The following is a 17,750-nucleotide window of genomic DNA, read 5'->3' as shown; positions in this document are numbered from 1 at the left end:
TCTGGACCCGCTAATGAGTATACGGCTAGTGGTAGTGGTTGACCCTAAGTCTGCCCGGCTGTCCGTCCCTGTTCGCTCCTGCACATAATCCTCTGAGTCACTCGTCCACTGTGAGCAGACACAAGACCCTCATCTGATATGTCTGTGATGTTGGAGCCAGATACCAGTAAGATAACACCACCCCATAAAGTCACACACAAAACAACATTACACCACAGCAACCATGAGAGATATCCACCACGGGGAAACAGGTCCAATAACTTAACAATCCCACAGCTTCATATGCCCTTTTAATATATGGGAAATAATATAATAATAGCTCATAAATTGCATAGCATTGTTTGGCAGTGTTTTTTTTTTTTTAATAAATATGTCCTTCATCCAAAAATAAACAGCACTATAAAATGTTTTTCACATAGTACTAGTCATTTAAACATACACACACACAGACACACACACACACACACACACACACACACACACACACACACATACACACACACACACACACACACACACAGACACACACACACACACACACACACACACACACACACACACACACACACACACACACACACACACATACACACACAGACACACACACACACAATTAGAACTGACTGAAAGTGAGTGAAGAGGGATTTGTTAAATTGGGCCAATTAGTGCTCGAGTGCACAGAGTCCGAAGACTGATGATGATTGAGGACCTGTGTGTGTGTGTGTCTGTCTGTGTCTGTGTCTGTCTGTCTGTGTATCTGTCTGTGAGTGTGTGGGGGAGAGAGAGAGAGAGAGATAGAGAGAGGTGCCCACGGGATGATTTAGGAGCTGTTGCAGAATGGGATTCACAGGGCACCGTAAACTTGCTCCACAAGACAGCAGTGTTTATGTGTGGGGCTATTTGTGTGTGTGTGTGTCTGTGTGTGTCTGTTTATAGTTTTCAAGTCTCTGTGGATTTGTAATTTTTTTTACAGTTATGATGCCATGGCGTATGGATTTGTGTTGAAATGAGACCTCTCAGGATGAGCCAGTTAGATGATTGTGGGTTTTGTAGTCTTCTGCTTGAGTTTGTTGTGTGATGGCATCACACACACACACACACACACATACACACACATTGCAGTGTTGGTCCTGAAGGGAGTGCACTTCAGGGCTACTTTTGGCTGGACTGAAACTATTATCTGATTGTAGTGAAATGAGTGATCAGTGCTGTTTCATAGCAGAGAGCCTTTGCTCAGCGCATAATACCAAAAAAAACAAAAACAATTTCTGTGGTTATTTGCAACAGCCAGAATGCAACATTTGACACTGTTTAAAAATATTGTTTTTGTATGTACTGTTTCATACACACTGTATTTGATGTAATGCTGTAATGTAGAGGGTCAGTTATTTTTAGACTGCTGGCCCTTCAAGCTGCAGTTGGCAAATCTGACAGATTGAGGGGACTTAGCCAAAATGTTGAATGTTTACAACTCGTATGCCCCTCACCCACTACCACCTAGAACACTCTCATCGAGTTTGTGCTCGTCAGTGCGCACCAGACTGCACCAGACTGTGATTGACAGTCAGATCTCACACAGCCCTGCTCTGATTGGACCAAAAGAACTGGGAGCTGTGGATTTTTGCAACAGGCTCTAGGTGGAGGTAGAAGTGCGTGCAGAAGAACCTGATCTAGGTGTCAAGGGGTGTGTGTGTGTGTGTGTGTGTGTGTGTGTGTGTGTGTGTGTGTGTGTGTGTGTGTGTGTGTGTGTGTGTGTGTGTGTGTGTGTGTTGGGGGTAACGGGTGAGGTGTGTATGTTTGGCGCGGAGGGCTCAGATGGTCTGCGTGACGACTGCTCCGCGGGGTGACCGGGAGTCCACACTGTTCCCGGGAACTTGAGCTGTCCCACTCCCTGCTCTCTATTTCAGTACCAACCTGCTTCACATACACACACACACACACACACACACACACACACACACACACACACACACACACACACACACACATACATACACAGATGCTCCCTCGTACACACACACACACACATATTAATTTTCCCTCATACACTCACATACACATTCTCACATACACATTCTCTCTCACACACACACACACACATAGCCACACACACGCCAAGCACCACATAGTGGGTATAATTAGCTTTTCTGACAGGTGGGAGGGATCGGATCTCCTGAAGAATGAAACCGCCAATTTACACCCATATTACACAGCCCCCCCTCATGCATGCACACGCAAACACAGACACACACACACACACACACACACACAGACACACGCACACACACAGCTAACCACATTCACATTCTATTCTACTGGGCGTGACAGAGGAGACAAGGCTTCCCCCTGAGAGGGTCTCTGCTCAAGGTTTTCTCCTTCCCCTGGGGAGGTTGTTTCTCACACTTTTAGTGAGTGTGTATCTGTGTGTGTGTGTGTGTGTGTGTGTGTGTGTGTGTGTGTGTGTGGATGGACTTACTTCTTACTTCCCAGTTATAAAACCTGCTCATTTTAACAGACATTGTGAAACACTTGTGTACAACACAAGCGGTGTTTAGTTTTCCACTTGTATCCTCAGTATGGTCAGTGAGGATACGTGTGTGTGTGTGTGTGTGTGTGTGTGTGTGTGTGTGTGTGTGGAGCATGTGTAGAGGAAGAGAGAGAGTGTGTGTGTGTGTGTGTGTATCAGTATGCCTGCGTGTTTATGTATCTGTGCACGCATTCCTGTGTGGGTTAGTACAAGGTGACCTGTTTTTTGAGGTGACCTAATGCCAGTGTATTTGTAAACCTGTGTGTGTGTGTGTGTGTGTGTGTGTGTGTGTGTGTGTGTGTGTGTGTGTGTGGGTGGTCGCTCCTCAGTGTAAGAAGAAGCACACTCTGGTGTGTGCGGACTTCTCTGCGACAGGTGTGTGCCCACGCGGATCCAAGTGTAAGCTGAAGCACCGACTCCGGAAGACGGCGGCTGCCAGCCAGGCCCAAAACAAGACCTCACCGGCTCTTCCTCCACCGCCTGCTAAAAAGGCACCCGCGAAAGCCTCCTCAAAAAAGTGAGCTCATTCACTCACGCACACACACACACACACACACACACACACACTAAGGAATGAGGAATATCTGTGCTACAAGGAACTTTGAAAATAGTATTTTTCCAGACATGGAAGTTCAGGGAATTTTATCATTTTTGGTACAAAGTCAAGGAATATCAGGGAATTCTGTTGTAGCAGTTTAAAATGTATCTGCCAAAATACATTATTATAAATATATTTCCATGCAGCATTGATGTTTATCAGCTTCATTACCTTTTTCCATTACTGCTTGCTTGAGTGGTTTTGGTTGTGGTTGTGGTTTGTGGTTTCTCCAATGCCCATTTATTCATTTCCCGCTCTAAAAAAAATCAAAGATACTAGTATGCTACGCAGCTGTTCTGAAATCTTGAAATTGAAAGCTGGAACATTTTGAAAGCTAAAGCAGCCCTGAAGGTTCCACATGAAAATTCTCATCATCCCTCCATCTCTCATCATCTCTCTCTCTCTCTCTCTCTCTCTCTCTCTCTCTCTATCTCTCTCTATCTCTCTCTCTCTCTCTCTCCCCTACAGGCCAGACCAGAGTCAGGGCACAGTTACAGACTCATCGTTCTCAGCATCGTCGGCTGAGCCGGAGAATGAGGAAGGGTCCCTCTCGTGCGCGTCGACCCCTCGGTCACTGCCGTCTTTCATTGCCCTCCCCAGCTCCCCAGAGGATGGCATCCCCCCAGACACGCCCCCTCACGCCCTGGTCCCACCCATCGGTGAGTCATGCCGGGTTCCCACGGGTCAGGGAATTTCTGGAATATCATGGAATTTTGGAAAGTCTATTCCAGACACGGAAAGTCGGACGGAAACACGGAATTTTATTATGTTTGGGGCAAAGTCAAGAATATCAGGGAATTTAGTTGTACCAGTTTAAAATGTACTTATATTAATACAAATATATTTCCATGCAGAATTGGTGTATATCTGGTTATTCGCATTACTGCTTGCTTGAGTAGCCCAACTTTGTATTTATTCAATGCCCATTTATTCTTCTCTCGCTCTAAAAAAGTAAAAGATTCTTGAACGCTACACGGCTGCTTTCAAATCATTGGTCGGTATATTATACTATTCATTGTATAGTAGATCATGGAAATTCAAATTTTTTGTCAGGGAAAAGTCCTGGAATTGTACGTTTGACTTGGAGTGAGAACCCTGGTCATGTGACTTGCCATGGCTACTGAACAGACCCCCTCATGCATCTGAACTACGGAAAGATATTTACGTGAATAAGTAGCCTTGGCTGTCACACTAACTAAAGTATTTGTCTCTCTCTCTCTCTCTCTCTCTCTCTCTCTCACCCTCTCAGCAAAAGGGGAAAAGCTTCATATCAAGCCCAGATTTTAGAGACTGTGACCTCTCAGGGGTTGCCCTCGCCGTGCCTAGAGCGTCCAAAAACCAGCTTTCCCAAGGTTTTAATTGTTCATGTGTTTGTATTGGAATTAAAAGCAGAATGTTGACTGATTTCAATCATGGGTTTGGGTGTGCTTTTTGGTGCTTGGAGGAGGACACACTGACAGACTTCTTTTCTTCAAAACACAGAGGTGAAATTGCTATTACAATGGTAAGGTCTGAGATGCTTGCACATGAAACACATGCATTCACATGTATGTGTCTGAGCATGAACATATTACTTCAGGAACTTCCCTCAAACCTGTTTTCCCATGAACGAGACAGTACAGCACCAAAGAGTATGTTAGTGCAAAATATCATCACAACAGACTACATACAGCTTGTTCCAGCTCCTGAAAGCACAAGACCAAATCAATAAGCTACTGACTTTAATAAACATTTCATAGATTAACTAATCATACGGTGAATCACAGACAGAACTAAACTACACAATGCAAGCTTTAAACACAACGATACGTTACATGAATACAGTAATAACTGACTGTGAAGTCAATTTCTTATATGCGGAGAGGCAGTCTAGTAGGATTTTTGATTATTTTGGACCATTTTATACGTGCATATTCATATCAGTAGAGAGAGGCTCATGCATCTTCTAGTAGTACACTTGTATTTACACAAGTTTAACTGGGGAGATGGTTGACTAGTCGGCTGTTTGTGTAAAAGTGAGGAGATTATGCGTAGGAGTGTGTAGGAGAGACACATGGTACACAGGTCTGTCCTCCACTTACACATTCTCTAAGTTGAAGTGTGTGTGTGTGGTGTGTGACGTGGGTGTGTTTACATGTTTCTGTTTGTTTGAGGGAACTGTACAAGTCAGAATCTATGGTGTGTGTGTGTATATAGTATGGTATAAGTATATATACTCTTTTGATCCCGTGAGGGAAATTTGGTCTCTGCATTTAACCCAATCCGTGAATTAGTTAAACACACAGCACACAGTGAACACACAGTGAGGTGAAGCACACACTAATCCCGGCGCAGTGAGCTCCCTGCAACCACAGCGGCGCTCGGGGAGCAGAGAGGGGTTAGGTGCCTTGCTCAAGGGCACTTCAGCCATGGCCCACTGGTCGGGGCTCGAACCGGCAATCCTCCGGTTACAAGTCCAGAGTGCTAACCAGTGTGTGTGTGTGTGTGTGAGGGAGAGACGAGAGACTGACTATATGTAGTCTATAACAATAGCACAAATAAGCTGGTGTGTAAAATATCTTGACTGTTTTCTGTTGAGATGTTCGACACAAATGTCTGTGTGTTTTAGTGTGTGTGGCTGTGCCTGAGCATTTGAAATGTATGTGCAGACAGACTATATTTAATTGTAAAAGCCAGTGTGTGTGGAGATTAGAGATGCCTGAAGAAGGGAGGAAACAGATGTGTGCACTTGAAATATAAGATGAGTTAAATTTGTAAAGTCACTAGTGACATATGTTTGTCTGTGTAAGTCTTACAAACAGGTGTATTTGTAAGTGCTGTAGCCAGATGTGCATGCATGTGCTAAGGCAGGTCTGGTGAGTGTTAGAGCTTGAGACAGCTGCATGTGTATGAGTATACCTAAGTGCTTGAGACAGATGTGTATGTGGATGTGTGTGCATGTAAGTGTTTGAGACAGATGTCTGCTACCGCCTGTCTCGAACCTACAGCAGGACTTGCTGAGCTCTGCAAACTCTAATTAAGATCAATACTCCGCTTCTGAGTAAAAGCACGGGGAGGCACGAGCTGCAGACGCAGGAAAAGCTCAAGCGGAATTTTTCTCCCTGGGATTACGGGAGCTGCAGCAGAGAGAGAGACAGAGAAAACCCCGCGCGGCTCACTCAATAACGATCACGTGCGCCCCAAAGAAGAAGATTCATTAGTCGTGCCCCGTCTCTTTCCTTCTCTCCATCATACTATTCTTTCCCCGCGCGCTCTCCACCCCTCATCTCCCCCAGTTATACTTCCCTCCTCATTCGCGGGCCATTTTTCTCCTTCTCTATTCCCTCTGTCTCTTCTCTCTCTCCACACAGTTATTCTGTGCGGCCCCTTTTGAGCGAGATATTCGACATGACATATACTGTCCGTGAGCATTTTCCGACGCGGGGAGTAGAGTCGGACTGACGGCGGCGGCGGGAGACTAGACAGACGGACTGCGCTGCGGGCGGCGGGAGGAGAGAGGTCCACTGCCAGACGTAGTAGCCACACAGGGTTTGTGACAAAAGGGACAGAGTGGAGACTGGGGTCGTAGTAGAGGCGTAGAGTAAAACTGACGCTGAATCGAAAACGTCATCTGAACTGACACTGGCAGCACTGAATAACACATTTCGAATTTAAAAATGCATTTATTGCTTCTCGGAACCAGACTGAAGTGAATCTGGTGAAACCTTCCATCTAGGCCTATGTAGTGAAACCTTCCATCGTTTCAATGTCCTTTACGCCCTTTTTGTATACAGATATGGGCCTGCTGTTAGAGATAGCTTAACAGCCGTCGCTGAGCAGAGGTGTCAAACAATCTGATGGTGAAGGCTGGGCTGTATTAGTGTACTGACCAAAAGTTGCCAAGTCTCTCCCATACCTTATATGACTTAAGGGAAGTTTTATTGACAATTAGTGCTGAATCTTTGAGCTGAAGATTTGAGGGCTTCAGATAACCCCTAACCCCATTCACCCCATGCGCACACACACACGATAGGAGAGAGTTAAGCAGTAAAATGCTTGTCTGTGGTTTCATAGGAATGCACAACTCAATCCTCTCTGTCTCTCTTTTCTCTCTCTCTCTCTCTCTCTCTCTCTCTCTCTCTCTCTCTCTCTCTCTCTCTCTTTCTGGATCTCCGACATGCTGATGTCCATTTTGCTTAAATAGGGGGAACTGCACCAGCCACTAACTCCCAATATGCAAAGGCACAATGAAAACCCTGACTTCAAATTTATGTCTAGAGCCCTCGGCCACGCGCTCACAGCCCATCACCCCCCTCAATGAATGGACTTCAGTAGATCTTCTTAAATGTGGCATTTCAAAGCGGACTGCTTAGCTCGGACTTTGAGGTCCAGCCCTGCTTATTTGATAAAAACGCATAATGACTTTGCGCACCTTAAACTTCAAGCACCGCGATATGATTTGTCCCTTCCCTTAATACATCTTATTTCTTTCCTCTGCGTCGGCAGATTTGATGCGAGCTGCGCGCGTCTCTCGGACATCACTCTAAGTGAAGGAGAATGGCGCATGCACGAAGATCACTTTGTTACCATAAACTTTGGCCACAGGTATTGGCCACGGTGTGAATACATTTAGCCATAATTCGGTAATAGTCGATGTTTAAGCAAACGTGTGTATTATGTACGTTAGCTTTTAACTTGTTTTATACAGTATGCAAGGCCCAGACGGCAGGCGGTAAAAAAGACGACGACGGCCCATTTTAACTGATGTTGCGTGACCCCTGGCCCACACGCGACTCTGTGATGAAGACTGACTTGATGCGCAATGTGATTAATTTGGTCATCATCAGGTCAAAAGCCGATCATAATTAACCCGGGAGCAGATATTGCACACTTATTTGTAGTGCTGGAGATGTGCATTGATTTTATGAAGAGACTGAATGAGATTGAGTGGGCCGCTTCAAATGGCGCGTCTTCAGTCCATTACAGAAAGCTTGAGATTAGGGTATGAGTTTTGCTATAACTTGTTTGAGAGTATTTTCCTCACATTCCCTCTTTAGGAAAAGCAATAATTTCCCATTTATCAAACTCAATAGGAATGCATCCTACTGCGACTGTACCGGCGTAATTTTCTCAGTATTGTACTGTGTAAAATACATGCTACCTCTGTAAATCGATGCTGAATACGCCTATGAAACGTAATTTATATGAGTGGGGATTGTGTTTAGCCTGCCCTATATTGGAGACTATATTTGTTCCGTTTGGTGTAAAATATAATCAACAATTCACAAACTTACTCCTAAAGTCTTATGTTAATTTTTGTATAAAAAAAGTTCCACGTTTAGTCTCCTTGCGCATGCCTATGTCAGCAGCCTAAAATACCCACGTTCTCAAAAGGCTACATAAATTCAGAGAGGAGTTTTAGGCATTCGAAGTAAACATTTTCTCAGTAAATCTAGCAGCGCTATCGTCTTTCCTTTTTGCGCATCTTCTACTCTGTGTTCAAGACGGAGCTTAGTCGCTAGGGGGCGGGACTCAGCACCTGTTCTCGCGGAGACTGAGCCTCTGACAGCTGCCGCACGCTCGCTTCAGCTGGCCCAGAGGAGAGGTTGCTATAGGACAATGCAAATATGTCAGCCGCGCCCCATTCCATTGGTCTGTCCCGTACGCTGGGTGGGACAGTTCAAGCAGTTGTGAGTATAAAATCACAGATAGTCTCTCGGTGCGCGACTGAAACTGCGTGTCCGCAGCTAAGAGCGGCTACAACCAAGCCCCCAAAATAGAGACGAGGGTTTATTATCCAACACAACACATTTAGCCAAGGAAATCACGTTCTGGATGCACAGGATGTTTGCTACTGCAGGAAGAATTATGCTTTCATTAAACTAATCTCCAAAAGGCGCCCGAGGCTGCAGCGAACACTGACCCAAGTGGTGCACATTACGCCGCGGTAAGAAACTCCGCAAAACAACAGGCCCCCAAAGGCCTGGAGGGCGACAACCGTGCATTTCTTAAACAGGATTTTTACTTTCCTGATCCAGTGGAAATTTGACGGACTTTGCCCAAGTCTGTCCCTCTCTCAAAACTTGGGTGCGTGAGTCGACCATCAGACGGAGTGGATTTAAATCGTTATAGCCTACTGAGGAGAGAAGGCAAAGGAGGGAGAAATCTTTGCATCTCTTTCGATATCAAGAATTGTTTGCAGCGGCCGAACGCTATTGAGGTGACGGGAGGACAAGACAGGTTTGTGTCTCTGACATCACAAGTTTCTTGTTTCACCCTCCCCTGCTTCGTGATATTAAGGCGTTCATTTGACCCGGCACAAGTTGTCAACAAGAGGGACCGAGAGGCGGACTGGCAGGTGTACAAGTTCATTTACATGCACGAAACTGCGCGAGCTCAGCGCCGCTATAAATAGAAGCTGTTTTAAGGACTAAATACACCCTCTCTCAGGCGCGTGCATATGTATTAAAGCCATCTGTATAAATTACCCTTGGAGACATTCAGTCGGTCACCTACGTCGGAGGCTGTGAGAGCAAAGTGCCAGTAAAAAAAAAAAAAAAACACGCGCGCGTTTCGCATGGACTGACATGGCCACCGATCTCGCCATGAGCGCGGAGCTACCAAACAGTCCCCTGGCTATCGAGTATGTCAACGATTTCGACCTGATGAAGTTCGAGGTGAAGAAGGAGCCGCCCGAAGCCGAGCGCTACTGCCACCGCCTCCCGCCGGGCTCACTGTCCTCTACCCCCCTAAGCACGCCGTGTTCCTCCGTGCCCTCCTCCCCCAGCTTTGGCGCACCTAGCCCTGGTGCGCCTCCGGGACACAACTTGGCTAACGGTGTCAACAACAACAACAACAGCAACAACAACAATCCGACCGCCGGCGGGAAAGGGCAGCTGGAAGATCTTTATTGGATTCCCAATTACCAGCATCATATCAATCCCGAAGCCTTGAATCTCACGCCGGAGGACGCGGTGGAGGCGCTGATTGGAAATGCGCATCACCATCACCATCACCACGCACCATATGAGGGCTTCCGCGGGCCACAGTACGCTGGGGAGGATCTCTCCGCCACCGCAAACGGCCACCACCACCCGGCCCATCACCATCACCACCACCACAGCCACCACTCTCACGCGCGCCTGGAGGACCGCTTTTCCGACGAGCAGCTGGTCAGCATGACTGTACGCGAGCTCAACAGACAGCTGCGGGGATTCAGCAAGGAGGAGGTGATTCGCCTCAAGCAGAAGCGGCGGACCTTGAAGAACCGGGGCTACGCACAATCATGCCGGTTCAAACGCGTGCAACAGCGGCACATGTTGGAGAGCGAGAAGTGCACACTCCAGAATCAGGTGGAGCAGCTCAAACAAGAGGTCGCGCGCCTTGTCAAAGAACGGGACCTGTACAAGGAAAAGTACGAGAAGCTCGCGAGCCGAACCTTCAGCGGCAACGGTAACAGAGAGGCGTCAAACGGAAGTCATGGGAAAGGATCCAATGAGTTTTTCATGTCTTAGACTCTCCCCACTGACGATCTTATTTATTTTTAACCATACTTTGTATTTTTTTCTGTGTGAAGTTTTGTTTACAGTTCACGAAATTGACGCACACAGAAGTGACATTAGAAATAGGTCTCTACAGGTGTGTTCCCTGCCTGTGTGTATAGGCCTATACAATATTCTTTAGTCTTAATCACAGTTTATTTCTGTACAGTAGAGAGAAGTAGGCTATGCATTAGGCCTATGCGATCTCTGTCGTAAGGGATCCAAAATCACCTGCTGTCCTATAGAGAAATTATTTTCGTCTTTGATTCGACTAACACATTTGAAGTCTTACTAGCGCATTGATCCTGATAGAACAGTGATTTATAAGCGTTTAGCGTTTCTAAATCTGAGACTCGCTTATTCACGACCACCTGTCGTGGGGTCATTGCACCAGTCTTAAAGGGAAGGGGACTTCACTGGAATTGATACCGTGGCTTTACCTAGGCCTGCTCTTCGGACATAAAGTGAACAAGGGACAAATCACAAGTCCTCTTCACGGCTTAGGCCTGGGAATGGAAGAACGGAGAAGTACAGATACGGAACAAAAAAAAGAGTATCGTGCTATGTCCATGTTATACACACCCTGCATGCAGGGCATGTATGGTTGCCTATCTGCTGTAGGCCTACCGCCGTCCTTTTAGTGCCACTCGCTTAATTGAAGCATGAATCCCCTTCCCCTCACCCCCACCTCTCTCTCATCTTCAGCGTTATAGGCTATTACAGCGGTCCAGTTGAAGCATTAGAGCATCTCTCTCTACAGAACTGCATCCTTGCCGCCGAGCCTGCAAGGCAAACTCCCCTCCTCTCAGGGCGCAGAAGCATCTTCACTAGTCGCTATGTGCATTCAACTATTTTCTTTCTTGTTTCAAAGAACGTGTTTAAAAATGCATAAACTGAGCCACCTTTGAGAGATTATTTATTCCCACGTGTACATAATGTAGAGAAAAGTTAGCTTGTTAGCTGCCTTTTTGATGACATTTTGCTTGATAACTTAAAACGTCTTAACATGTTTGTATGTAAAAGCATGCAAATAACTCAAATCATGTACAATATTATTCTCCTATGGACTATGTAAAAAATTCAAAGGGGATAATATGACTGCACTAGTAAAGAAAAGAAAACAACATTTAGAATTAACGATTTTGAGATGAAAATCGCACTAATTTAATCAGAAGGAGTTCAACAATTTACTTCAACAGAAGATGATTTGGTCGACATTGAAACATGCACTGAAATATTTTTTCCTGATATATTTTTTGAATAAGCTTATTTCCTTCATATTGTGCAGTCACGTACTCAGATGTCCACCTTTGAAATCGGCCATAAATCATTGGCAGTTAACAGGTGATCATCAGCAACATTTTACCTTCATGTGTATGCAGTTCACTGATTCTACATTTGATTGTGGAATGGTGCTCTAAACGAAAATGTTATGGACATGAAACACTGAACTGAAAGAGTAGAGACTGTATTTAATGGTGAGCTGCGCGTCAAACGACGCAGAAACAACGCAATCATTCGCCTGGATGCGCCCAGTTTTGTCTTTCATTTAAAGGGGATCTTTCTTCTCTAAATGTTTAACTCCCAATCATCTGTATTTATGTTGACAATCCTTTGCATTAAGAATGCGTCCAACTTTCATGGTGTATTGCATTGCTTAATATAAACAAACCATCGATTTTGTCAGCAACTAAGTAAGCTATGGTAATTAGGCTAGGTATCAAATAAACATTCCCCATTTTTTTTATTTATTGAAGCAGTATATCATACACTGGTCCAAATCTCTTGCGCGCCGGATGTTACGTAAAGCTCTACTTATTTAACTGGGCACACACATTTAATTTTTACAGCTTTTGGATTAATGCGGGTTTCACTTAGTTAACATTACTTTAATGGTTGATGGTTTGTTTATGCGAAATAATGCAATGCACATGTTTAGTTGCTGCATGCTGATTGTAAAGTGTTCTTTCTTCATTTCTTTCTTTCTTTCTTTTTTTCTTTCTTTTGCTCTTTTTTGTTTTTACCTATCTCCCGTATACAGGCAATATATCTTTCCTCTTTGGATGAAAGACGCATGAGGCCCGTCCGCCTCTGAGGCGCAGTGCCAGATGTAAAAATGTGTAAATATGATTTCTATATATATTTATTGACGAAACATTGAAATGTCCTTACATGTCGATAAGTTCAAACCAAAATGTTTCAAAATGGAATGTTGTTTTCATAATGTTTAATAAAAATTTCTGTCAAAACGGGTGATTTTGCGATGCATTTCTTGTCCTCAATTGGTCTGCAACAGCTAGCAATTATATATATAGGCTACAGATTTCAAGCACTCTAGCAATAAATTCGATTTCGCCATTTCTTCAGGATAAACATAATTAAACATATTTGTAAATAAAATAATTGGCATACTTGTAATTCCTTTGTATATTTATATAACTTACATTTTCGACGAAAATGCTGGTATAGGCCTATTAGTTGGCCGACAATTACATGCACAATGGAAACATCAAAATAGAAACATTTTCAGTGTAGTCAACCCATGATATATCACATGCTTGAAATAACAAATTCAACTTGTCTGTATATTAGCTGCTTTAGCAAAACATTTTAATATTTCCGTTAATTACATGAATACGGTCAGCGTCAAGTACAGATAACTGCAGACGACTTTTAATGATGAACGATGCGCTGCAGGTCTTATTTAGACTCAAACGAGGATATGTACTAATAGGAGCAGATGGTTTTAAGAATATAATTTACATAGAAGCGATCTCATTTAGGCTATACGTAGGCTATAGGCCTACGTTTCAGAGATTGAAATGTTTTCGGAACAACTTTCAAAGTTAGATAAATTCGGTATTGGAGACCTGCTGTTGTGGACGCAACAACCTCAGAAGATATGTGCCTTAAAATGTATTATTATTATTATTATTATTATTATTATTATTATTATTCCAGACATGCAAAATAACCCACTTCAGTTTTAATTGTTTAAGGAAAGTGATTTTTACCTTCACTCAACCAAAGGCAAAACGTGTGCGTGTGCGTGTGTGTGTGTGTGTGTGTGTGCTGGAATGCATTCATCAGATTAAATCCAGACTAGACATAGTAATTTTAAAATTAAAATATATTAAGTGATAGAAGAGTAGATAATCCTTTAATTAACATCATCATCATCATCATCATCATCATCATCATCTTTATAAATATCATAATTGTCATAATTGTTAACATAATCATCATCATCACGTCACCAGTCAACCCCTGTGTGGTAATAATTATATTAATAATACATTAATTATTAATACATTATTCCACTGCTTGGTTACTTGTATTGTAGTGGTGCTGGAGTTTATAGCTTTCCTGCCTAAAATAGAGCTGCAGTCCAAAATGCCCTGTCAGAATTGAGTCTCTTCAGCGAGCATTTTCTGCTTGGACGTTCACAAGGGTCAATGGCTCCAGATGTGAGCTTCAGTTTAAAACTCTCTTGCAATTTCACATGGATGCAGTTGTTTTATCTGCTTTGGCTGCTGTGAGGGCTCTGCAATGCATTTGAAACAGCTGAAGCTCGGATGCGATCGGACATGTGTGCCACTCTTTTTTCATCTCTCTCTCTCTCTCTCTATCTCTTTCTCTCTCATCACTGTAGTCCTCTTTCATCCGTACTCACTCCTCTCTCACTGTAAATAATGGCTCCTTTTTTTTCTCTGCCCAAGCTGATATGTCTTCTGTGGACAATGTGTGTGATGCTGCTTGAAGAGCAGAAGCCTGTTTGGAGTTAATGGTTTGTGTCTGTTCTGTTTCTGAAGGGCCCCTGCCTCTGCCCCTGCCTCTGCCCCTACCTCTGCCCCTGCCCCTGCCCCTACCTCTACCTCTGTCACGTCTGCAGTGCATTGTCTCTCCCTCTCATCTCACAACTGCTGCCTCTCCATCAGGATGTTGCTGCCTGTTTAACGTCAGTCCTTCATTACTGTGACAGGGATAGGCTTTGAATTCGTTGCTGGATCAACACACTCCCAAGCATTGCTTTTTAAATGTTAGATTTAATCCCAGTTGAAGTTGAATGTTCTGTTGAGGGACCAACTGATCAAGACTAATGAATAACAAAACAAGTCTGCCTTGCAGTAGCATGCTGCATGTAGCATAGCTTCTTTCGGATATATCAGAACAGAGCAATCTGCAAGACAACACACAGAAAACTGTGAGAAAACTGCAAAGTCAATGCAAAGCAGTCATGTAATTCAAAGGAAAAGGCACTTTATATTCCAGTCCAGTTCATCTTGTGAGAGTAGCAGATATCCACAACTGACCTCAGTTACATGCTGCACTCCTTCTGCGTCATGACAACAACGGATCGATTACTCTGGGTATGTGAGATGGTATGGTGGCATGGTATGTGTGACTAGCCTTTTATGGGAGTTTGTGTTAAAAATTGAACATAGGACAAGGTGATATACACACTGATATAATGGCTTTATACACACTCGATGACACACACACACACACACACACACACACACACACACATTCTGTAATGCCTACTCATACCAGTACCATGCATTCACAATGTCACAGAAAGAAACCTTGGTGTAACATCACTGCATGCACACATACAGTACACACACACACACACACACACACACACACACACACACACACACACACACACACACACACGTCCACGTCCCATCTCTGACACTGCCCCATACTCACACACAGATTCCTCTGACAGGGAGACACACACACACACACACACACTGCAGCTTGGCTATGAGCGCGCTGCCCTTACCCCCATGCAGTGGCAGTGTGTTGTTTAATATTTCATGGCTGTGGGTGGGTGGGGGGGTTGGATGGCCATCTGCAAACTCAAGCCGCAGTAGAGGTCAGAGACAAACCCTCCGGCGAGGGAATGACCATGTCCCCAGGCTTGTTTTGGACACTGCTAAAAATAATGGATGCCATGTGTATGTGTCAGGATAGCCCATTACAGTCACATCCACATTTGAACTTGAGCTACAGTATGTGGGGATGTCTGACTTTTTTTTGCAATACAATTTGAAAAGGAGAAATACTACCCTATGTCTCCACAACACCACAATGTATTGTGATTAGCAGACTTATAATTAACCCCCCCTCTCTCAGCCTCTTGTTTTCACTCTCCTCATTTGTTTCCATGGAACTCTCACTCTGCCTTTATCCATTTCACTCCTACTGTCTTTCCAGTGTATTCTTTTTTCTCTCTCTCTCTCTCTCTCTCTCTCTCTCTCTCTCTCTCTCTCTCTCTCTCTCTCTCTCTCTCTATATATATATATATATATATATATATATATATATATATATATTACACATATTACACACACACACACGTCACAAAGACACACACACTTACACACACCAAACACACATCTCACTGCACATCATACATATGCATATATTTAATTGTCTGTGAAACTCCTAAAGATTGCTGTAAAGGTTATAGAGATGTTCTGTGCTTTAGTCCAGCATGAACCGTATCCCCGATGATGTTCCAACTCAGCACAGTCTCTCCCCTCCCCCAGCCCCTCTTTTTCTCCATCTCTCCTTCCCTCTCTTTGCCCTCCCCCACTTCCTCCCATTTCTGCTGAGTAAGACGAAAGAGGAGTGTGTGTGTGTGTGTGTGTGTGTGTGTGTGTGTGTGTAGTGTGGGGGGGTGTGGGGGGGGGGGGGTCTGACAGCCATCACTTTCTAGCACCTGATCACTACATATACACACAAATTCCATACTCACACGTACATTCACATACACACACACACACACACACACACACACTGACCAACACATGTAGCTTACACTAGGGGGTTTGTGGATGAGTGGTATAAACAAGAGAGGAGAGGAAGAGAGGAGAGGAGAGGAAGAGTGTGTTCTTTGGCGTCTAGGCTGCTGCTCCTGAGATTCCCCTGTAGTCAGCGTCTCTGTGGCTCAGCTTACATACACACACTCTCTCTCTCACACACACACACGCATACATACAGACACACACATGCACGCAGTCAAACAATCACTTTGTAATACTGTAACACAAACACACAACATGTTCTAAGTAAAAACGGGAGACAATTGTGGCCGGTGCATCACATTTAATGCGGGATCCTCGCGCACTGAGGTCATGGCAGCAGTCATAACGGCCATCACATATTGGCAGCTTGATAAATCGGCCGGGAAGCGCTCTACACACGCGCCGGGGACATTAACACCTATTCAGAATGAACTCCTGATTGAATTAGTGACCCCAGGCGCGCGCAGTGCTTGATCCCAAAACGCCTGAGAAGTCATTACCGCGGAACCGTTCCCTCTCCTAGTCTGCGCCGCCACTGGCAGCAGCGACAGAGCGGCAGCAGCAGCACTGCGCGAATCTACCGGAAAAAAAAGCAATTTACCGTCTCTGCGCGAGCGTGTGGCACAGTCGACCCTTCGCGCTGCGCAACCGGCTGTCACACACGCTCGCTGACACGCCGGATGCTGAATAGACAAAGCGCAAACATGCTATCACAGGGGAAAAAGTGCCCAAACAGCAGTTTTGCACTTTTTCGTGCTCTGATGAAATGAACAAATAAACAAACACACAAATAAATAAGATATAATGTAGACGAGGGCTCGTGCCGGAGAGGGGGAGAGGAGGGGAAAGCCAAAGCTGTGATTTCTGGGACATTTAGCCAATTAGCGCGAGGAAAAGGTGTCTGCCAATCAAACGTCCTACTTGCGCGCACACTGACATTCCACAGCTGTGTGTGCGTAAAAAGGTACACCACACATTTGTAGAACTGCCAGCACATAAGGAAAATGCTACTGTTGTGACACAACATATGAATCCAACACATATGAAGTGTTTTATTCTTTTAAAAATGTTTTGATCTGGTAGTGAGATGTAAGATTAAGCTTGAGAGGACACCGGGAGAAGGAATTCCTCAGAAAGGAGAGGATGCTGTGTGTTTTGCCAACAGTACATTGTGTGTAAGTGTTTGTTTATTGGTTTGTTAGGGCCTTTATGTTATCGTCTGGTATGGTCGTTTTTGTGTTCTGTGTTGCCTACCGTCTGTTAGAACTAGATGAGATAGCTGAGAA

At 44.5% G+C, this 17,750-nt stretch overlaps 2 protein-coding genes across 2 annotated transcripts in view; both read left to right on the top strand.

The window, feature by feature from the left end:
• Window positions 1–4,535, top strand: part of zc3h3 (zinc finger CCCH-type containing 3) — a 38,915-nt gene extending 34,380 nt beyond the window's left edge. Inside the window, exons 10-12 of the mRNA XM_042056508.1 lie at window positions 2,857–3,044; window positions 3,594–3,784; window positions 4,375–4,535. Coding sequence (XP_041912442.1) covers window positions 2,857–3,044; window positions 3,594–3,784; window positions 4,375–4,412 — 417 coding nt within the window. The 3' untranslated portion in view covers window positions 4,413–4,535. The remainder of the gene's footprint in view (window positions 1–2,856; window positions 3,045–3,593; window positions 3,785–4,374) is intronic.
• Window positions 4,536–8,700: 4,165 nt separating this feature from the next.
• On the top strand, window positions 8,701–12,894 carry mafaa (v-maf avian musculoaponeurotic fibrosarcoma oncogene homolog Aa). Its single transcript, XM_042057972.1, has one exon. It carries the CDS (start codon window positions 9,692–9,694, stop codon window positions 10,616–10,618), a length of 927 nt encoding a protein of 308 aa, XP_041913906.1. The 5' UTR covers window positions 8,701–9,691; the 3' UTR covers window positions 10,619–12,894.
• The last annotated feature ends 4,856 nt before the right edge of the window (window positions 12,895–17,750 follow it).

The sequence above is a fragment of the Alosa sapidissima genome, chromosome 12 (assembly GCF_018492685.1).
Source record: "Alosa sapidissima isolate fAloSap1 chromosome 12, fAloSap1.pri, whole genome shotgun sequence".
Classification (NCBI taxonomy): Eukaryota; Metazoa; Chordata; class Actinopteri; order Clupeiformes; family Clupeidae; genus Alosa; species Alosa sapidissima.
The sequence above is the reverse complement of the archived record's forward strand: the minus strand, read 5'-3'. Positions and strand labels throughout refer to the sequence as shown.

Excerpts from the sequence above, each read along its gene's own strand:
- mafaa (XM_042057972.1), top strand. The coding sequence starts at position 9,692 with ATGGCCACCGATCTCGCCATGAGCGCGGAGCTACCAAACAGTCCCCTG.